This window comes from Psittacula echo (genome assembly GCF_963264785.1).
Source record: "Psittacula echo genome assembly, chromosome: 6".
Lineage (NCBI taxonomy): Eukaryota > Metazoa > Chordata > Aves > Psittaciformes > Psittacidae > Psittacula > Psittacula echo.
Window position 1 is genome coordinate 42885562 of NC_137743.1, and position 22558 is coordinate 42908119.

Sequence of the window (22558 nt, forward strand, 5' to 3'; positions counted from 1 at the left end):
ATGGAAATGTCCAAAGCTATTTTAAAGGCTTATTTCTGCCTTGTACAGATGCTTACAAGAAGGGCAAAAGACACATATTTGCTACAAGTGCCACTTCCCACTGGGCAAAACTGAAGCCTTTGAGGTGAGCCTTAGTTGCCAGAGCAGGACAAATCAGAGGTCACCAGAGCTTTTGTCAGAGGAGAAAATAGCATATTTTACCACAGGCATGTTTTGAATAATGTTTCTTGTTAATCTTTAACCCAAAATAAACCTTCGTTCTAGGAGGAAGAACAATATTCAAAAAGCAAACCCAAAGAGCTCTCTGTATATGATGAAGAAAGCTGGCATCTATACACAGGGTCTTATTTTGGAAAGCTATCACAGCCACGTGTTTTTCTAGAGAAGTGCACTTGAGCATGCAACGGAGTGTGCTTTTTTCATGCTGAGTTTCCCAAATTGACCTTTATTATGGTGACAATATTTTGTCTGACATGCTCTGAGCATGCAAGCAACTGAAAAGCTGTGGGTCTTCAGGCTGCAGCACCTCGCTTGTCCACTCAGTGAATGCAGGATCCGGTGGAAGACTGGGGAGGGTTATTTAAAAGACTTCTTCAAAAGAGCGAGCAAAGTGTCCTGGGAAATGTGGGACTGGTAGCTCAGCCACTCACCCTGTCCTCTCGGGCCCCATGGCAGGGAGTGATCACTGCTCACAGGAGGTACAGGTTTGCGGTCTTAAGCAGATTGAAAAATAAGTCTCCACTTCCCATCCTTATCATTGCTGCTGCCACTGGGATGGGGGATGCAAGCCGTTGCCAGCTCTTTGAGGGTGCAATGTGCTGCTCTGAGAGGGAAGTGCCCAGCATCTGGGCTGTCCTGTCTGCGTTCCCCACGAGCTGCTTTCTGCTTTCACAGTGCCTCCACCATGTGTTGGAAGAGGACCAGGTGCTGCTTCTCCCGCCTAGAGGTGATCCTCATCATTTGCCTGGTGCTGATGATAGTGGTGACTGTGGTGCTTCTCGTCCTCCACTTTCTCACCAAAGAGAGCAACGGCAAGTTGAGATATTTCAGTCCTGCCATCGCACCCTGCTCAAGTGTGTGTCCAGTGCAGTAATTTAAGTTAAAGGGATACAGATAGAGGGTCACTGGGCCACCACCAAGCTTTAATATTCTTCTCTGCATGTGGTCTGCTCACACAGCTATAGCACAGTGCTGTTGCTGTCCTCTGTGGCAAGAACATTGTGGTCAAAACCAGTGCAAGCGTCTCTCAGGGTGTAGATGCACAGCCTCAGGGCTGGTGAGTGAGGCTGGCTCCAGGGACCCAGACAACCCCTCTCCCAGGAGCTCCTTGCTGCTGGAGCTGCACCAAAGGGCGTTATAGCTGTTGCAATCCCATCATAGCCCATTTACACCTCCAAGCCCACCACCAGGCAAGGGGCGGGTGGGTGTCAGGAACTGCCAGAATTTAGCTCTCAATTCACTTCTAATGCACCCCGTGCTTGTCCTCTGGAGGGAAAAATTCTCATGGGGAAAGAAAAAAATTTGAAAACTTTAGGTGTTTCCAGATGACGGGAACCCGTTCCCAGAGCCAGGGTTCTCCCCTGCCTTGGACTCGGTATCACCTAACATGTCAGCAATGGGACCTTCCAATTTCTAGGCTTTTGTCTCAAATTGGATGTAGTTCATGCTTTCTTCACGCATTTAGGTTGTAACACCTAGGAGTTTAGCAGAAGCAATTCTTCTCTGTGTCATAACCCTTGGAGAAGGCGGAACAATAGTTTTAATGAGTAGGCCAGTTCACTCGTGTCATTTTAATGAAACAAACATCCTGTAGTCAGTCTGTGGTCAGTGTGTTTCACTTCTCTGGTTTAAGTGACAGCCTGGAAAAGACCAGACCGGAAAGATCGCGTGTCCCCTTATCCTGATGCCTTGCCTTGAGCGTCAGTGGCTGGCTGGGGAAGGCTGTGAGAATAGATCAAGCACATAGAAATATTTTCCCACAGCGTTATCTCAGCCTCCAGTGATTTGTGGCTCTGGGATTTCCTGAGACACAGATATTATTTATAATGTTTATTTTTAATTTAATGGCCCTCAGTGGCTTTTCTTCCTTGAGTTTGCCTAGGTGCTTTGACTGTTCTGCAAAACAACTTCTGCACCTTCATGGTGGCTGGGATGAGATATGAACTCATTCGGGAGTCCTTTTCCTCCCCACTTGCCTGGACGTCATTGCTCAGAGCTGCTTTTTCCTTCTTCAAACTTCTGCTGGCTCTGCTGTGATTTTTTTGAGACCAGAGCACCAGTGCTGGACATGGGATATATTGGAAGGCAGCAGGGCAACATATCGATGTGCCCCTCTTTATTCTCTAGCCCTTTCCCGGTATCTCTGACATTCCATCCTATTTTTCTCACTGCTTTTGAGCTGAATATTTTTGTGTGAAAACAGCTCTTACACACTCAGATCTGTTTCCTGCATGGTAGTGTTGGACTTGGAGAGCTTAATCAGTGAAGCTGGGCTTTTTTCCCCCCTTGCTGTGACTCACAGCCCATTTTACACAATCCGGTGACCCTGTTTTGTGAGATCCCTCTGCAGTTCTTCATGCCTGCTCTTACCAGCCTGAATGCCTTACCAGCCTCATCACGCTTTGACCACACTGGCAGACCATTGGAAACCCAAGCAGACAGTATCACCTGGATCCCCTTATCCACAGGCCTGCTGAGGCCTCTGGGGATATCAAGCAGGTTTCAGGCATGCAATCTCTTTAAAAAGACTGGGTTGTCTCTTCTGTCCCTAGTTCTTCTTTCTCATGTGTCCACTAATCTACTATTTATTCTTATAATAGATTCCAGCAAAGTAAGTGCAAACTACTTACTGGGCGTAGGTAGAGCTGACTGCACGGGACCTGTGGCAGAAATTCCTCTGGTAAGTTGGGGGAATTGAACATGGTGTTGGCAAAATACTGTTTTTCATCATCTAGAAGTCTTTTTTGCAGGACTTCTGGTTTAAAGGCTCTGCCTTGACTAATTGTTGTTGTCATCAAACGTTAGGTGAAATTTCTTTGAGGCTTTGACCAACCCGGTCTAGTAGAAGGTGCCCCTGCTCATGGCAGGGAGGGTTGGAACTGGATAACCTTTAAGAATCCTTCCAACCCAACCCATTCTATGATTCAATGATTCTTGCAATCACAGGGCAAGATGGTTGCAGCTCTGAGTGTTCATATGTTGTATGAGTCCTCTCACCCTCTGGCAAATCTGCGTAGAAAAATACATGCAAATGAATACATTTCTCAATATTTTGGCTGTGTGGTCTTGATGGAGCTCTTTCCTTCCAGATGGGATATGCCAAGCTGGACCAGGTGGGTGGTGGGCTTCTCATGCGCCTCTACAGCCGGGCCTTCATCGTGGCAGAACTTGATGACTCCAGACGAGTAGTGTTTGTCAGTGCTGACATAGGAATGGTGTCTCAGAGAGTGAGGCTGGAGGTATGTGGCTGGAAATAAAAGACTGTCGCAGTTTAGGCTGTCACTGGTATTAGCATTAGGGTTGTAGTCACTGCTAAATAATGCCGAGCATGGCAGCACATTGACCATTTGCTTTGCAGTATGATCTTGGAGAAATGTCATGTCTCTGCTGAAGAAGAGCTTTTGATTCCTCAGCAAATGACTTTGCTGAAGAATCAAATGAATTTTGACAGTGCTTCTCTAAGGGGAAAAAAATATCACAAATACAGCTGAATCATGAATACATTGATGTGCTGCTTGTGTAATGCTGGATCTCCAGCATCACAGAGGAAGGAGAAAGATGCTGGAGAAATAGGGTCCCTTTGGGTAATCTGGGCTTCATTGCAAGTTGGTCATAGAGGTCTTCACTGACAAGATTTTATTATTTCAGGCCTCTTGCCAAGTCAAGCTATAATCTACTGGTATGGGAGTATCGGGCAGAAAAAGAAGAGCAAGGAGGAAGATGAATAGCTGTTTTTATTACAAGGGCTGATACAAGTCTCCATAGCCTTTGGATGTGAAAACGTTTTTTTAAGGACCACCTCCTTCCTTTTAGGTGCTCAGGCAGTTGAAGAGCAAGTACGGTGAGCTGTACCGACACGACAACGTCATCCTCAGTGGCACCCACACACACTCAGGGCCTGGTGGCTACTTCCAGTACACCCTCTTCTGGATCACTAGCAAAGGACTAATCAGGCCATCCCTCAACGCTGTTGTGAATGGCATCGTAAAGGTCAGTGTTTTCCAGTCTGTTGACATGAGAGCCCATAAGCGCAGAAAAGGTGGGAGGAGATACGTTTGTGACTACTGGAGATCTTGCTGTGGTGTTCATGGTAGCACCTCCGAATATTCCAGTCTTAAAACACAGTTCAAGGTGGGTTTATGCTTAGCAGTGAAATCAGATCAAAAAACAGAAGCTTTGAAGTCTTTCTTTAGGAAAGGTCACTTGTGGGTGCCTTCACAACGTTTTAATAATTTTCTAGAATTTTAGACTACTTAACAAAAGGTGCCCCAAATTTCTAAGAAAGGGTTGTGGGACACGGCTCACATATGCCTTATGTGCTTGGCTAATATTCCCTGTCTTCCTGCTTTTCAGAGCATTGATATAGCACATCAGAACATGAAGAGAGGAAGGCTTTTTATAAACAGAGGCACCGTAGAAAACAGCCAGATCAACCGAAGCCCTTTCTCCTATCTTGAGAATCCAGAGTCTGAACGAAGCAGGTAAAATCTCCTCAAGTGGGAGAGAAGCAGAACCCTCAAGAGGACCTTTTGGTTGGGACTGTGACCCAGACATCTTGCAGATGGTGGGTTTGGTCATTTATGGTGTGGTTGAATATGTGGAGCCAAGAGTGTGGCAGAATGACGCTGTTGCCATCCTGGACTCCTGGGTGTTTGTGACCCCAAAAATTAGCTGCAAGATTGGACTTGAAAGTTGTGGTTGCCCCATCCAAGCATGTGAGGCATTGGTCAAAGTTGTGACTTTTTTCGTGACTTTTATACTTTGCTGTTGGTTTGTTGTTTGTTTCTTTTTTTTATTGTTGGTTGGTTTTGTTGTTGTTGTGTTGTTTTTGGTTTGGTTTTTTTTGTTATGAAAGAGTATTCTTTAGTAGAAGTTAGCACTTGAGTCAGATGGTATTAAAGTCTCATCTTTGGTGCACAAATTTGTACCCAGGGAGGGCTCCCCTCTTCATCCCCTGGAGAAGCAGTGCCTGAGGTCAGCAACAACCTTAACATTTTCTTTATCTTCACAGCTATTTTCAGATACTCCTCTAAAGTCTCACTGTGTTCTGATAATATCTGTAATAACCTCTTCATTTCCTTGCTCAACTAGGTGGAGATTTGACAATGCAGAACAATGCATTGAACAATGCAGAGTGTGACTAGAACTCTGGTGCTAGTAAGATTTCCCGTTTTTATTTCCATCCAGGTATTCATCCAACACAGATAAAGAAATGGTGATGCTGAAGATGGTAGATGAGAATGGACAGGAACTAGGCCTTATCAGGTACAGGCCTCTGAAGTAACATGTTTTTCTGCAAATCTTCACAAACCACAGTTCTGTAGCAGTTCTGTCTTTCTGCACAAGCTCTGTTTCCCAGCACTGACCACTGCTCATACAGCATTGCTCCCATCTAGTCACCAGAAGAGCTCTGAGGGAAAAGTAAGTGAGAGTCCATAATTGCATAAATCAGGTCACCGTCCCTCATCTACTCTGGAAGATACAGCAGCACCTGGCCTACCTACAGCTTGGGCACATGTCTTGGCATGATCCTGAGGCAGCTGGGGAAGGTGACCATAGCTGGTCTTCCCTTGTAGGAGTGCAGAAATACCCCCTCTGGGAGTCCCATTGTGCCCCTCCAGGCAGATCCCAGCTCCTTGAGGTTCGGACCTCAAGGCCAGGCAAACGAAGTAACATGCAGTAACAAAGTCATAATTGTGTTTTCCTCGGTTAGAAGTCACAAGCAAAAATCTGACTATGCTAAGAGGAAGAGGAGGGTTTTCTTTTTTGTAAGAATGACTATTCCTTTTTTTCCTTTTTTTTACGTCATTGGATCCTTCTTGTTTCTTTGAAGCAAGAAAATAAAAATCCCCCCAAAATATAATTTTCTGGACTCAGAAAAAAGTCAGTTCAGGTCTGAAATTGCTCTTGGTGGCCCTACTAGATATAGTGCCAAATTCCTGGCCTAAAGACCTGTACCATCGTATCCATGAACCCTCCTCATCAGGAAGGGATAGGATAGGAATAACTCTGCCTTTGTTAATCCATCCCTTGGTACCAACAGTCTATGTTTGTGTTGACCCAAAGAAAATTCCCATAAGTCAATGGGAAATATAAAGGTTGAACAAGTCAATTGCCTACATGTAGATTGAACAATGCATTTCCTGTGTGTATCTTCCGACTCCTGTTCAGCTGGTTTGCTGTACACCCGGTCAGCATGAACAACACAAACAGTCTTGTGAACAGCGACAACATGGGCTATGCGTCTTACTTGTTCGAACAGGAGAAGAACGAGGGGATGCTTCCAGGAGAGGTGGGAGTGTTTTCAGACTACTGAAAATAATGGGGACAAAAATGTCACAGCAGGAAGGGGGTGGTTGGTTCTTTCTATGGGCCAAAGCAGGTTCTTTCACACAGTGAAATAGGACAGCTGGGTAAACACAAAAGAATGAGGAAAAAGTTGATCAGTTTGATTTATTTACTTACTTTCTCCAGAGAAGATAAATTGCAAGGTGTGCTCTTGTCTTTCCAAACTTGTAATCAGTGGCATTTGTTTAGACTTCAGGAATAAAGAAAATTTATTTTGATTTACCTATTGGAAATGCTAGAAAGATGTGTGGGATACTTGGTTCAAAGGGATCCATGTGTTGCAGCTGTGGTGTTGCATTAGGTATGTGGTCAGCCCTACTTCTTTCTTATGGCTTCCAGCCAGTTCTGCCTTCTGATTTTCATCTATCTGAAAGACTTGTCATTCTTAGAGTGCAAGCACAGCTTCTTTAAAAAGCTTTATTTCCCCTGAAACATAAATATGGACATGGACCAATTTACAGGTACTTTGAGTATGAGCTGATTAAGAGGTGTCCTGTATGTGTCTCCAACTTTGAAATTGGTGCCCAAACCCTATTTTAATACTCTGGGCAGAGGAACATGTGCAGTTCATGCCAAAGACAGAAACTAAAGGAAATCTACCTAACTCCTCCTTGCAAATGTTTCTTTTTATAGTGGATTATCTAAACATTTTTAACAATACTTGTCTCTAGTGCATAGTTATGGGTGCAAGTCAGTGCAAGTTCACATTTGTGCAAAGCTAAGAAGTATTTGCAGGATTCAATATTTGCTTCACAGTTACAAACTGTGCCCAGCAGTCTCACTACAAAATGGCTTATGAGCTGTTCATGATACCAAAATATCTTGTGTTGATGCATCTCCTCTCTATAACTAGGGGAAAATAATAGATTATCTGAGAGCTGAATTCAGCTGACACTCAGTGTTTAACCGGCCTTGCTTCTAATGAGTACTGCTTGATGTTAACTCCTGCAGTCAAATCCAATAGTTCTCCCCATGTAATCAATCATGGTGAAGCCCGGCAGGAAAAAAGAATCCTGTGCAAAGTGCTACAATGATCCATTAACATCTGATCAGTAACATGAGCAACTGGGGACATGGAGTTGTGGGGAGCGGCCACTGAGATGGAAGAGGTAGATGAAGAAATGCTGTCTGGGTATCAAAGTGGGTGCCCCATGAAATGGCATCCTGTATATCCTGTTCTTCCTTGCTCTTCCTGTCCCTAACCCTTAGGACACCTCTAAATTCCCATTCCAATTTTGCCAGTCACTTCAAAAATATTTACCAGCATCACATGCTTATCAACTGGCTGTAACACCAGCCTTGACTGTTGGGGAAAGCTGCAGGAGACATTTCAAATCACAGTAAGGCACCAAAATCCATCTGACCATGTCTGGTTTTGGCAGGGTTCTTTTGTTGCTGCCTTTGCATCCTCCAACTTGGGAGATGTGTCACCCAACACCAGAGGCCCGCTATGCATAAACACGGGGGATTCGTGCAATAACCCAGAGAGCACCTGTCCTGTAGGGGGGGTAAGTATGTCCTACCTGATCTTCATTACCTTCTGATGCAGACAAACCTTGGGGTGGGACAGCAAATACAGAGCCATGTGGTGGACCGTTGTGTATGAGGATGATATAAGAAAAAAAAAATCACCTTTTTTTTTGGACTATTCTGGGCACTTCTTTGAGGAACTTACTGTATCTTGTCTTCCTTCACCCTGTTTTCTGGTCATTCAGCCCAAAAGTAAATTCATCTTCCTGCAAACGGTAGTGTAGTAACCCAGTTCCCAAATTTGAGATGCCTAGCAAGAAACAGTTCCCACAGTATGGCCATCACTTGTGAACTCATCCACTTTGCAGTGCCACATATTCTCCATGTTAACTGATCACTAGCATCTAAACAAATTTCTTAACAGGCAAAGATGTGCATGGCCATGGGTCCTGGCAGTGACATGTTTGACAGTACAAGAATAATAGGGCAAAATATCTACTCAAAAGCAAGGGTAAGTGATATTTTACTTTACAAGTGTACATAAATACTGTTATTGCAGGAATGCCTGTTCATTTAAGCAACTTTCTTGCACCTTTTTTTGTGAATTTTGATAGAGAAAAGATATGGAGCTGTTGGTGAGGATCCAGAGGAGGGCCACAAAAGTGATCAGAGGGATGGATCACCTCTCCTCTGATGAAAGGCTGAGAAAGTTGGGGTTATTCAGCCTGGAGAAGACTCCAGGGAGACTTTATTGCATCCTTTCAGTACTCAAAAGGGGCCTATAAGAAAGATGGAGAAAGACTTTTTAGCAGGGCTTGTTGTGATAGGATGAGGGGTAGTGGTTTTAAACTAAAAGAGGGGAGATTCAGGCTGGTTGTGAGAAACAAATTTTTTACGCTGTGGGTGGTAAAACACTGGCACAGGTTGCCCAGAGAGGTGATGGATGCCCCTTCTCTGAGGACATTGAAGGTCAGGCTGCATGTCATTCTAGGCAACCTGCTGTAGTTGAAGATGCCCCTGCCCATTGCAGGGGAGTGGACGAGATGATCTTTGAAGGCCCTTTCCAACCCAAACTATTCTATGATTTAAATTAATGTAAAGTTCACATTTATATGCTTAAAGAAAAGTTTCCTGATTACCCAGAAAGCACACGTTTCTTTTTAGATACATCACTGCAGGTGTTTAGATTTGAAAATAACAGTTTTGGCTTTTAATCTCTATATTCCTGATTGGTATATAATGTGGATGTAGCCCCTTACAATCTCCCCCTCCCATGCATGCGTCTTGGAGGTTTCATCATGGGAAAAAATCACTGGCGCTGAAGGCTGCTAGAAGGGCTTAGAGATGTCACCACATACCAGTTGTTGGCCAACTTTGCCATCACACTCCCAAATTAATGCAAATGTGAGTTAAAATGTGCCAGCTTAAACATCCATGAAAGATACTCATCTTGCCCTTCTTGACTTTGCATTACTCAGGTGGTATCCTCCACCCTATGGGCTCTGTTACGTTGTCTTGTGTCTTTGGGCTCAAAACTCATCTGAATTTACCTATTCCCCTTCTGTAGCTTTGTGTAATTTAAGAGTAGTCAGCAAGAGGACATTTTTGGGCACCTTTTCAGGGGTAGCAGCTTGTAGGAACTGGAGCAGGTCCAGCAGAAGAGTAAGAGCAGAAGGCGTGATGGTGGTGGTTTCCTTTTAACTGCCATCTCAGATGCTTGCCCTGAAGTCATTCCAGGCTGATCGTGACTTGCAAGTGAAAGATTGTCCTGGTCAGGGTGGCCTGGCATGTGTATCAAATGGCGAGGGAAAACACTGCTGTTGTTTTTAACACTGAAGACTCTCGGCCTTTGAAGGCTGTGTCCTCTGTTCCTTCCTACAGTTACAGGAATGTTATTAAACCTGCAGAACTTCTGGCACCGCTTTCTATGTACCAACTCAAGGCATATGTGCCAGAAAACCATCCACTAAAGAGCTGAATGACTTAACTGTCAGCTGCATAGTGAATGTGTGGTAAAGCCCATGTGTTTCGAAGCAATGAATGCAAGAAAGTGCATCTTTCTTATAGGAAACTTTTATTCTGGTTGGTCTAAGGTGTGATAAATGCCTAAAGGAAAAAGGAGTTGCCATCCTCATAGAATAGGTGCATGTTTCCACTGTAAAATAAAGGCACGCAGAAAACTGCTAACCACAGAGTGTCTTACCTGTGTTACTTGGGACAGGGAGAGCTTGCAGGACTAGGGCATGCAGTATGTAGGGGTGGTAGAAACACAGAAGGTTGGGAAATACACTCTCCCTTTAACACCTGGAAGAGGCCACTGAAAGGTGTCAACAGAATGACAGATTCATAGAGCTGAATCTCGGAAGAGCTGGATTCCCGATCTCTTCTTCCTAAAAGATTTCCACCTGTGTATCCCTTAGGAGCTGTATGAAAAAGCTTCCCAGGAGATCACAGGACCCCTCAGCTCAGCTCACCAGTGGGTGAACATGAGTGATGTCTCGGTGCAGCTCAATGCCACACACACGGTAAGAGCAGAAGCACCTGGAACATGGGCATAAGGAGGAAGAAATGTTATATTCTCATGGCAGGACACACTGAGGTAAACTGGTTTTAGAATATTTCTTTTTCCTTTTTCTTTTCTTTTCTTTTTTTTTTTTTTTTTTTTTCTTTCCAATTAAGGTTAAAACATGTAAACCAGCCTTGGGACACAGCTTTGCTGCAGGGACTATTGATGGAGTGGGTGCTTTCAACTTCACACAAGGTAATTTAGGCAGCAGATGGCTTTGTGCAAATGGGGGGAGAAGGGCCCTCCCCAGATATATTCAAACCCCCAGAGTCATTAAAGAACGCTAATCCTGGTTGAGCCACAGTCTCCAAAGGGATGAATTTAGGAAGGTGTGATCTTACAGACCCCTTGCAAGTTTGTCTGTGTTCGTTAGAAAGCTTCTGATGAAAGCTGGGAGAAGAAAGACCAGGCTTTGGGGCAATCTTCCTCATTTGTTCTCATTACACAAAGGCTGTTAAGATGGAGCTCAGCTGGGCTAAAGTTTGGATATTAAAACTACCCCAGAAAATGGAGATAATCAGAATCCACTGAGCAATATCCTGTCTCACATAAGCAGGAAGGGAGTAATAAAGGAGTTTTCTGTCCAATAGCTGCTGGGGAAGCTGAAGGAACAGAGTTTAAAAGATGTTTCCCCCTCAAGGCTCAGTAGAAGGCGACCCATTTTGGGATGAAATCCGGGACCTGCTGCTGGGAGAGCCATCCAATGAAACAAAAGCCTGCCACAAACCCAAGCCAATCCTCTTTAGCACTGGAGAGGTAAGGATACGCTGGTATGCTGTCCTGGGCTAGCTCTTGTTAGGGTGCTGCAGATGATGTCTGTGCCAACCCGTATGGTGAAGAACAAGGAGGGAGAGAGAGCTGCATGGGCTCTGAAGGCATGAAAATATAAAGCAAGAATAAGTGCTGTCATTACTTTGCATCAGTGTGGGAGAGGTGGAAGTTTTCCTCTTGCAGACTGTCTTTTCCATATATCCCAAGAGGAGGGACTAGACCCACTGCTCTCATTAGCGTCAAAAAACCCAACTGAAGATCCACCCTGGCTTAATTCTCTGCCTATTAAACATCCCTGAGCAGGATGCAAAGGGAAAATGCTTGATGTCAGGGAGAACCAACAGTGGTGGAGCTCAGCGTTGCCTTCTAGCATTCTGGCTTCAGGACATCCTCTGCTGGTGCTCAGATCTTAATAGCTCTGGGTGGATATTTCTTCCATCCTACCGTTGGTTTCCCATCTTAATTCACAAAAGAGCTTTTCTTTTTGTCATGGTGCTTTTTGGAAACTCTGGGGACTGTATCGACTTACTTTTTCCGTGTTATCTTCAAAGTTTTCTACGAGGCTTTCACTTCCTCTCTAAATGTCCTGTTGACTTCTCTGCTTTTCTGTCATGTCTAAGCAAGTGTCTGATAGTTCTGTGAGCTATCAACTGACGCCAGACTTACTCATCCATGGGTAAAATCATACCATGCTCACTCTGGAAGTACCATGGGGTGAGGTTTTTCAGCACAACCGTTCTCCCAGCAGGACCAACACTTCTGGTTGCTTAGGGCCATGTCCAGAAGGGTTGAGGCAGTCAGTAAGAAAGATGGAGATCCCCCAGTGCTTGAGTCCCTATCACAAGGATGCTCAACTGACACAAAGAAGGGCTATTTCTTAGGACCAACCTCTGCAGAGCTGCTGCCCTGTTGGCCCCAGCCCATCCCCATTCTTGAGGCTGTTCTGTCTCGGTTTTGTTCTTACTGAACTTTCCCAGAATCCTACTTACGGCTTCAAAAGAATATTGATGCTCCATTTTCTACCTGTTGTTCCCTTGTCATTAAGGCAAATGCACTGTAGTGGAGATGGATCATGTTCAAGGCACTTAGCGAATGCTATCTGATGAGGCAATTCATTGTTATTCCTTTCATCAGTCTCTTTAAAAGCTTTCTTAGTGTCACTTTGTGTTCCATCAGCTCTTCACCCCACATCTTATAAAAAGAGGTCCCAGTGCAAAGCCTTGTTCCACCCTATCACCTTCGTCCAGGATGGTGCTACCGAGATTAAAATACACTTTATTCTTATAACTTTATCATCTTTTGAACATCCTTTTATGGATGCTCTGGCAGGCCTCCTGCTTCTGATGTGCTTCACAAGGTTTTTTCATTCAGGTGTTTCCCCTAGTAAACTGCTCCTCAAAAATCTTTTTGGCTTTCTGGAGTGGGATTTTGTATTTCATTTGCTGGAACCATGCCACCCTCAAGCTCTTGTTCTTAGTTTATTTTTGCAAGGCTTTTTATTTTTTATCCTTTTATTATTATTAGTTATTTATTTATTTGTGTAGTTATTTTTAAGATGAAATGCTGCTGTAGTGTGTTTTGGCTGTCGCAATGCTGCTGAGTCCAAGTATAGTGCGATCCCTCCTAAGGGACAGCTTGAAATCAGGGCTAGGTTGAGGGTTCACTGAACATCAGCCTCTTGGTGAAACTCTTCCTCTGTATCACGGCTGACAGTGCATTTGCTCAGCTAATGAAGAAGTAACTCTCATTTCCCATCACCATCAGGCTCTCTGGTTTCACTCGTTCAGTGTTGCTCTCCTGGTCAGATGACCAACCTTACTAATCCTAACACTTTCTTTTTCCTGTGCAGGTGAGGGGTTTCTAGGTGCTACTCTGGACTTACCTATCCACTTTGCTTTAAGCTGCCACTCTGGCAACACCTTTTTTTTTTCCTGCCTTATGCATAGTTCTTACATGTGCCTTCTCTGTCTGTTATGGTCAGACAACTTGCTGTACATGTGGAGGTAAAACACTTTCTCATGTGCCTGTCTACAAAATTCATCTGTTTGCCTGATCTATTACTGTAGGAAGGAAAACACTTCCACTGTCTTTTTTTGCTACTATCCTACAATAGTAATATCCCTTTTTTATTTTACCTCAGATGACCCGGCCTCACCCATGGCACCCTGACATCGTGGATGTCCAGATCGTTGCCATTGGATCACTGGCAATCATTGCTGTTCCCGGAGAATTCACGTATGTGTTTCTTTATTTCTGTAAACTAGCCATGGAAATGAGTAAGGTGCAAAAAAGCTTCCAAATAATTTTCAATGTTTGCTGCAAAATACAGTTTTAATGAAACAAAAGGAACTCGTTAGGTTTTGGGGGTTATGTTTGTTTGTTTGATTTTTTCTTTGTTTTTGTTGGGTTTTCTTGTGGGTTTTTTTGGGGGGGTGTTGGAGATTTTCATGCCACAAACGCCATCATGATGAATAGCACTGACTGTTGATGATACAATGGTGGAAATCTGGGTATCATAATGATTTATTTCTAGCACCTTTTTTTAATACCCCACCCTGCCCTGGGTGCCTTCTGCCTCACCCTGTCTTTGGTGACACTTTCCCACTGCAGGGAAGCCTTAAGGGATGCTGCGTAGCACTGCAGGCGCTATGTGAGTTTCTTGTGGTGTGCTGCATGTCCAACCAGCAATTCCTGCTTTAGCTCCCTGCATTTCTGGAGACTGACATTGTTCCTTTAATGATCCTAGGACCATGTCTGGGCGCAGGCTACGGGAAGCTGTTAAAAGAGTAAGTTGCTGGCAAGATGTTTCTCCAGAGCGCAGCGTATCTGGAACTTCACATTTCTTGATCCTTCCGTTTTCTCCCTGGCTCCTTCCAGCCGGTGTCATGTCTCACAGATGCTTCCTTCTCACAATTGCCTCAGACTCATTTTGCATGTGCTTACTGGAGAAATTAATATTCTCCTCAAATGAAGCAAACCAATTGAGTTTCAATCCACTAAGCCAAAACAAGCTAATTCAGCTGGGATCCAGGCATAACTGATGCTAGCAGGCGTTTCTCTGGTTTAGTAACTTAATCCCTACCAGGATTTTGCAACACTTGAACAACTGGAAAACCCCAGCAAATGTATTTTTTTCCATTTTCCTGATTGATGCGTCCCATTCTTAGGTCCAGCCTGAACACCATCTTAATCTCAGAAGCTATCTCCACAACTCACTGGGCCCATTTCACGTAGTTATGTCACCATTTTTTTAGAAGTATACAGACATCAGCTTCAAGGAAACCCCTAAATGTATCAAATTTACTGGATTATTTGGTTATTTCTCCTCTTTTTCTTTGGGAATTGAATATGAGATGCTACTGAAGGCAGATTGCACTTCTAGAGTTACATTCCTGAGCATCCAGTCCCTCTTGCACTGTAACTTTGTATTCTGTCCTGGTGAATAGCAGTAACAACAGCAACTACAATAACAATATAATTGTGCATTAAGCAGTTGTTTCAAGATAAGTGATTTATTTCTTTTCTTAGGAATTTGATTCCCATGGTGCACCAGGAATGGATGTCGTAATTGCAGGTCTGTGCAATGTCTACACCCATTACATTACCACCTATGAAGAATACCAGGTAAATGTTAAAATTGCAGATCGAACCTGTTTAACTGAGTTCAGGTTTAGCTATATGGGATGTCAATTCATGTGAAATTATGTAAGTTTAAAGTAGTTTTTCTTTGCCACAAAAAGCTGAAGAATCTATAGCAGAAATCTCAAGACCTCTTGTTTATTCTGGTCTAAATGATGTGATCCAAGGCCCAATATGGTTTCCTGACCATAGCTGGAGATTATGTATGGATGCTTTTAACATGGAAATGTTATGACGTGCTGAACAAATCTCTGATGAGTTCAAGTTTGGTTTAGTAATCTCCTTATGGCTTGGAGGAATTAGACGTTGCCTTCCTAATGTGGCAAAATTGCCAGAAGAAAGATTTTGAGCTGTAGGGTTGTACGGAATTGTATGGAGTTGCAGTGCCATGTTGCTGTGGAAAAGACCACAATACAGCTTGCAAGACCCAGTTTTAAGGTTCTCTACAAGTCTGGGTAGATGCTGGGCTTTGAAGAAGATGTGGACCATTGAATGGACTCCTTGGGTTTAGAAACCCTAAACTGGTAGGGGAGGTTGGAAGAACTGGGGTTGTCCAACCCAAAAAGTTGGAAAGGGGACAACCTACATCATAACCCTTTAAAAGAGTAGAAAAGCTGTGATAACTGGGAAGAGTGACAACTGGTCCTCCCTGTTTGCAATGGATTAGAGAATGAAGAGTAACCTGAAATTGCAGCAGAAATACTTAGACAAATTGTTGGGCTGTCTTCCTAGCAGTAAGGGATTAAATAAACCCCTGCAGATATAGTTCTGATCTGATCTTGTTACAGTGGGATGGGCTGTATTAACTGCTCAAGAGTCCTTCAAACCCTCCTGTTTCGAATTTATCCATTGATAGGTTCAACGATATGAGGCTGCATCGACTATTTATGGACCACACACCCTTTCTGCTTATATTCAACTCTACAGAGGACTTGCAAGGTCTATTGCTATGGTAATCAATATTTCCTATATGCCAGATGCTGCTAGAGACATACAAATCCTGTAAATGGGGATGGCTATATTTGTTTCTCAGTGAGGTTGTGTGACTGCTATCCTTTCCTTTCTCATAATAAGTGGCTTTGAGAAATTCTAATGTGGTATGAAAATAATTCCTGTAGTGGGGGTCTCGTAACACTTGAGAATTTCTCATTTATTTCGGTTTTTTCTGCTCAAAGTTGGGGAAATCGGTACCTCCAACGGTTTTGCATGGCCTGAAGTTCCTGCTTTTTTACCAAAAGCAAAAAAAGTCTGCTACATTTCTGCTGTACATGGCAATGTTTGTTACCATTGTACCTGTGACCATGTGAATATGCAGGACTGGTGGGTGGGCACTGCCTTTTTAAGTCATGGGGTATTCTGGTGGATGGGTTTGAGAAACCTCAGCAACTGGACAGTGGGTGTCCTGTGGGGATTGCTCCTGCAGGCAGAGTACAGGTGAAAATCCTCTTATTTTTTTTTTTTTTAATGCTCAGTTTATTGCCCTTGTTTTTAAAATCTGTCTAAGCAAGGACTTGGTTAAAGAGACACAGCAGTGATACGAATCATCAAGGAGATACTGGCTATATATATCTACGTATAATGAGCACATCTTCCCTCTTCTAGAATACAGTTCAGGATTTGCCACCTGGTCCAGAGCCCCCATTTTTCAATATAACTAATCTTACCTTGGTGCCTTCTCTCATTGCTGATCTCGTGCCAGTGAATAAGACATTTGGCGATGTGCTACAAGAAGTGAGACAACAGTATCAACCGGTGAGAGCTTCAAGGATTTGCTAAAACCTGTTCAGGAAATCAACTTTAAATTCTTACTCCTCGTCTGAATAAGTCTAGGTGGAGATTTTTTTTTGCTCTAAGAGCAACAAAACCTTTTTGGTTTGAGAGCACCACCACCTTTTTGAGAGCATCACCTAGACTTTTTCAGATGAGGAGTAAGAATGAATCCATGAATAATCCATCATAATCCATGAATAGTTGAAAAGGCAGACACAGGGCATTTTCATGCCAATGCCATTGTACTGGATGTGATTAAAATGGGTGAATAAAGGGGAAAATAAAAGCTCTTTATTCAACATGAATAAGATTTTCCTTTCTGCTTCAGCATAAAATATCAGTTGATGCTTAAATAGGAAAATATTGTACAATGATTTCTTTACAAGTAGAAATCAGGTCACCTTTGATGTCTCTATTATGAAATGTAAATGACATAAAAATGACAGAAAGGCTTCAGTTTTAAATGCTTAAAGTTTAGATAAGGCATTCAGAGCAAGAACTTTCATCTCATTGCTGTCTCCAGCAGTAAGATAGGAAGAAGGCAGGGAGGCACTCTTAAAAATCTCATCTATTTCTCTGCTCCTTTTACACACGAATCTTATGTGCTATGGTGGAGTTTATTCAGCAAGAAGGACAAGTGGAATGGCAAGGCACAGGATATCAGTTCACAGTATAAATTGTCCCTTGCTCTTGCAACAAGTGAAATTATAAATAATTTCAAACAAAACCAAAAAAATAACCAAACCACTGAAAATTCATATGGCATCTTCAAAGGTTGTGCCATATGCTGCTCAGTCTTTAATATAAATCTCAATTTCCCCACAGATGGAAGTTGCTGAAGTAACTTTTGTAGGTGCGAATCCCAGGAACTCTGCAGAAAATGCGGTAAATATGACACAGTGCTGGAACTGGGGATGTTTGGTATTAGTGACTCTTTAGTTACTGCCTCTGCCTGATGCATTTGAATCTTTGATGTTCAGGTTTCATAAAGAGTAAAACCATGTGCTTCCAGTTCTTTTTTTCCTTGCTGGGAGTTCAGAAGAAGATAGTTTCTCCCTTCAGAGTGTGCTTTGGGAATTCACACCACCAAAATGCTTCTGGAGCAAAGTCCTTAATTTGGTCAGATATGGACTATTCATGATCTTTTCATACTATTTAAGTTGAAGGCACTCACGTCATGTGTCAGGACGAACACTCTCAGTTAGTATCCAGTGCCATCCAGTCATAGCAAGCATGGTCTCTAGTCTCCATCCTATCAGCCCACTGCATTATTTTAATAAAAGAAAGAAAAATAGATAAGTACTTAATTTGTCCTATCACTCATCCTGCATAGACATTGATAACAAGTACCTCACCTCTCCATTCTCTTTTTAATGATCAAGTTCTTTACTCATTCTTTGTGTTATTTATTAGCTTAAATTTTTGTTTGGTAGTGAAATATAAGCATTTTTTTCTAGTAATTGTTGCATTTGCCAGTAAAGCACTCAGACGTATAGTCCATTCTCCAGTTTAAAGTGACATAAAAGCAGGGACATGCCTGTATCTTCAGTGTCTGGCTAACTCTGTTATTTTTATTCAAGACTGAGCACAACTTCCTGACGGTGGAGAGATACACCAGCACTTCAGACAGCTGGCATGTGGTACAGAATGATGCCTCCTGGGACACCAGGTGGGTGCCCTGACCAGATTTCACACTTCCACAGTCTTCATAGAGTCGTTCAAGTTTAATCTGAAAGGCTTCATTTCAGAGCTCCCAGCTGTAGGTTGATCTTGTCCCTGCAGATGATGCTCTCTGGAGACACATTGATCTGTATTTGGGTGGCTAACTTGTCAAGACCACAGCGATCATTCTTTCCCATGGGACTAGCTTATGCAATGGAGGCTTGTAAGTTTCGGAAAGTAGAAGGAAGAGCAATAATTAGAAAAGGTTCATAGCCTACATCCATTGATCTGCCTTACCGTGCTGATAAATGAGATACCAAATAGAAAATACGAGTGGTTCACCACAGTATGGTTTTCATAGGGAAAAGCTGGCCAGCTTTCCTGACTAGAAATAGTCAACAATATTAAAAAATTTCATAAGAAAGCAAAGTTAAGGTTAGAGATGTCAGTCTTAAGGAAAAATATCCACTAAGCAACAAAGCTGCTGTCACATTTCAGAGCTGCACTAGAAGTCAGCATGTGAAATAGGAATACCAAAGACATTTTCTGTCACATCATTCAATTTCAAGTTACTCCTGTTTGAATAAACCCGGACATTTTCCCACCTTCTTTTGCAACCTATCTGTAAGAAATAGGACCCTGAAAAACATCCTTTTTGGGGTCTTCAGACCTTGCAATGTCCCAGTGCAAACACATAACATCCAAGGTCAGAGAGGCAACATTTCTGGCAGCTTGGTTTCATCAGGAAAGTATTTCTCTGGATTTTTGGTATTTATAGGGTGTAATTCTCTTTGCTCACGAACAACCACATGTTTTCTGAACCTAATCTGATAGCAAGGACTCTGGCTGTCCCAGCACAGGAGATAAATTCCTACCTGCACTTGGATCTCTGCTTTGTTAAGTACTTACCCTCTGTTTAACACTTGTACTATGTTACCTTGTCACTTTCATTGATGTCAACCTTTTCAGTCAAGTTCTTTACTTGATTAAGGGAAATGGTGGCATTTTATCACCCATATCTGTAGCCCTGCCTTTTTCCCTTCTCTTCCAAAAACCCAACAGGTTTCCCAAAACCTTGGCCAAGAACACTGAAAATGTTTAGTAAGATGTCACTCAAGGAAATAAAAAACATAAAAGTACAGAACTTGAAGAATGTACTGCCATGATGCTGGAGGATAGGAATCTAGACATCTTACTTTCTCTCCTGAGACTTTGGATCAGACTTCGGATCTCTGAATGGTACTTAAATATTCCTGCTGATAAGGAAGAGAAGCTGTTTGGCCTGCTTAAAGGGATTGGCCAGAAGGCAAACCAATACAGGCAGTAGTATCCCCTTTACTGGTGCGCCAGGAAAATGCCAAAAACCACAAGAAAGGGGAAATATTTCTGTTAGGATGAAAGCAAGTAGCTTTTTACAATGTCAGTGAGTGTTAACTTTGATATGTCAGTAATTAAGGTGATGAGGGCAGGAGGAATCAAACACTTTTACTGGATATTAGTAAAGTCAGACTGGTTTTATAGTACAGGAAAAACTAATGTTTGGTAGTACTGAATATTGTAATAGGAGGGTAGCACAAGGGAACACATTATTTGTTAGCTTAGTGTTGCAAAGTGTTAAATAGCTTATAGCTGCATTTGTAAAAGGCGTATTTTCAGGGATCAAAAGATATGAAGGTTTACTTACAGGAGGTGCAGCTTTTGGGGAAGGAGATAGCTGTTATCTGCCCTTTGACCTGGGCTCGGCATTGCAGCAGGGACAAACTCAGCGCAGACTTGCCATTTTGCTGGATGCTGTCTTGGTGTTTCCAGTAGGGAATGTCTGGCCCTAGCCTGCATCTGCCATGGGGGCGGTAATTGCTTTCTTGGGACTGTTGAGGAGGAGGGACTGAGCTACAGGCAGGAATTTGCCTGGTCCTGCTTTTAGCAAACAGCCAACAGAGATTAAAACAAAGTGAAATCCCCATGAGTTCATCTGTGAGAAGACTATTCGTGAGATGGGATCTGAGTTAAGTTCCAGTTTCTGAGTCCCATAGAGGTGGTCCTGGTGCACTGAGCCTGGAGGGCAGGATAGTGAAGAGGCCAGGTGATGGCACAAATCCATCACAGTAGCATTTTTAGGTCACAGCATTACAGCCAGGCTCAGGCTGCATTCCTCTGGTCCAACCCATCTCCCAACAGGGCCAATGTAGCAGCTACAGGAGGTTGACTGGGGCCATGTTCAGGCAAGTCAAGGTGGTCCCCAAGGATGGAAATCCTCCACCACTTGAGGCCTTGTGCTGTCACCTTATTGTCATCTCCCAAGATAACACTGTCTTTGTCCCAAGTCAGTGCAATCTACAGCCAAAACCCTGGACAACAGAAACCAGGTGGATACTTGGGCCCTGTGTTGGCCTGTGGTCTCTGTTTACCAAATAAAATTTCCCCTATTGTTCACTGGTTTTTACCCAGTGATGTCTGTAAATATTTATTTCAATCTTCTCAGTGAGACTGGAATGGAGAAACTTTTCACTACCATTGCCAATGAATCAACGTATTTTGTTCATCGGCTTCCTTTAGTTAAAGCCCTAAAATAGAGATGATGTCTCAGTAGGGCTTGATAAGTCTCATGTCGAGCCTGAATAGGAACATATCTACCAGTGCCCCTAATTTGCATCATCAAAAAAGAGCAGGTTAATCTTTATCTCCCCAAGAAGTGCTTTATCATGGTTGGCTAAAAAATTCCTTACCCCCACATGATGTGTGGCTGTCTGTAGAGTTTTGAGGTTGAGCAGAAATTATTTTGCACAAGGAGTCTGCAAAAGAAAATGGGAGTCTGATGTAGAAATGGGTGCCAGAAGCCCTGAGCTCAATTATGATAGATTTTGCTTGTGACCTTCAATAAATACTCATCCTCTTAGTTCAGCATTGCCTCTGCACAGGGAAGGCTAAGCTGATGAATATTGCTTACAGAGGTAATGTTGTATGGGGTTATGATATGGAGTTGGGAATGTAAGAATACATTAGTAGAAATATTCTTCATCTGCCAAAAGGACCACTGACTTGTTTTTCTGTGTTTCCAGCTCTGTCAGGTTTTCTGTTGGCTTGTTGGTTGCTGCTCTGATAGCCTAAATATCTAAGGAAAAGTTAAAAGAAGCTCTAAAAATATACTTAAGTGGAGTGCATTCACCTCATTCCACTTAGCTCTTGGGATATTAAAACAAATGAGAAGTGGATTTTCCTGCTGACTGCAGCTTTTGTTTTGTCTGCTAGGTTTTACTGGACCAAAGGATTACTTGGTCGGAGCAATGTGACTATTGAATGGCACATCCCTCATGGCACAGAGCCAGGCATCTACAGGATACGGTATTTTGGGCACTACAGGAAAAGGTTGTCTAACAGTCTCGCTGTCTCTATTCCATTTGAAGGCACATCTTCAGCATTTGAAATCACAGCTCTGTAGGTGATCTTGTTCATTGAAGGAATTGTTCTCAGTGCATGTCTGTGAGGTTTTTTGTGCCATACATGACTCTATACATCGTTGCTGTCCCTCAAGTGCTGCTGGTCATCGTTTGCTGTGCAAAGCTTGACTTCCTGCAAGGTTTTGACTTTTACCTGCAATTCAGTCTCACTAGTTCAACATAATCTCATTCAAGCCATTCCTGTCCTGGCTAGATCTTGTTGCAGTTGATTCTTATTGTAATAAAAGATGTAACTGTTTTTCTTCAGTCATTAAAGTGCTTATTGGTTGTGAATAAGATCTGTCTGAGAGAATTAGTGCGTATTGGGAGCTAATCCAGACCATAAAATAGTCCATAAAATTGACCCCAGTCCGTAAAACTGGAAAGAGCTTCTGAATTCCCAAGGCATCAAAAGATTCCTCAATAGTGTTTGAAGTGCAAAGGTGACCTCTTAGTACGGGATAAATTCTGATAGATACTCATCAAAAAAGTTTTGAGTATTATTTCATTCAATCATCCTAGATTATGGCATTTGGAGAATTCCTTCTCTGGACTCTAAAAGTCACCATAGACTGCAGGGCGTGGTGGGGTAACAGTGTCATATGATGTGAATTGTACATAGTTCTCTAAAGATCAGTGGTCTTTGTTTCACAGGTGCCTGATGAATTGCTCTCTA

The 22558-nt window shown here is 42.9% G+C and overlaps 1 protein-coding gene across 1 annotated transcript; it reads left to right on the plus strand.

Annotated features, from left to right (window-relative positions):
* Positions 1-904: 904 nt before the first annotated feature.
* LOC308223246 (putative neutral ceramidase C) lies at positions 905-21884 on the plus strand (the record flags this gene model as incomplete). The annotated part of the gene is made up of 20 exons (XM_080622002.1): positions 905-1031; positions 2820-2899; positions 3309-3458; positions 4033-4209; positions 4573-4700; positions 5407-5484; positions 6391-6511; positions 7950-8075; positions 8462-8548; positions 10458-10562; positions 10717-10798; positions 11244-11359; positions 13515-13609; positions 14121-14160; positions 14903-14998; positions 15870-15965; positions 16616-16765; positions 17609-17668; positions 18364-18452; positions 21695-21884. The coding sequence occupies 20 exons, from the start codon at positions 905-907 to the stop codon at positions 21882-21884; spliced, it is 2193 nt and encodes a 730-aa protein (XP_080478128.1).
* Between the last annotated feature and the right edge of the window lie 674 nt (positions 21885-22558).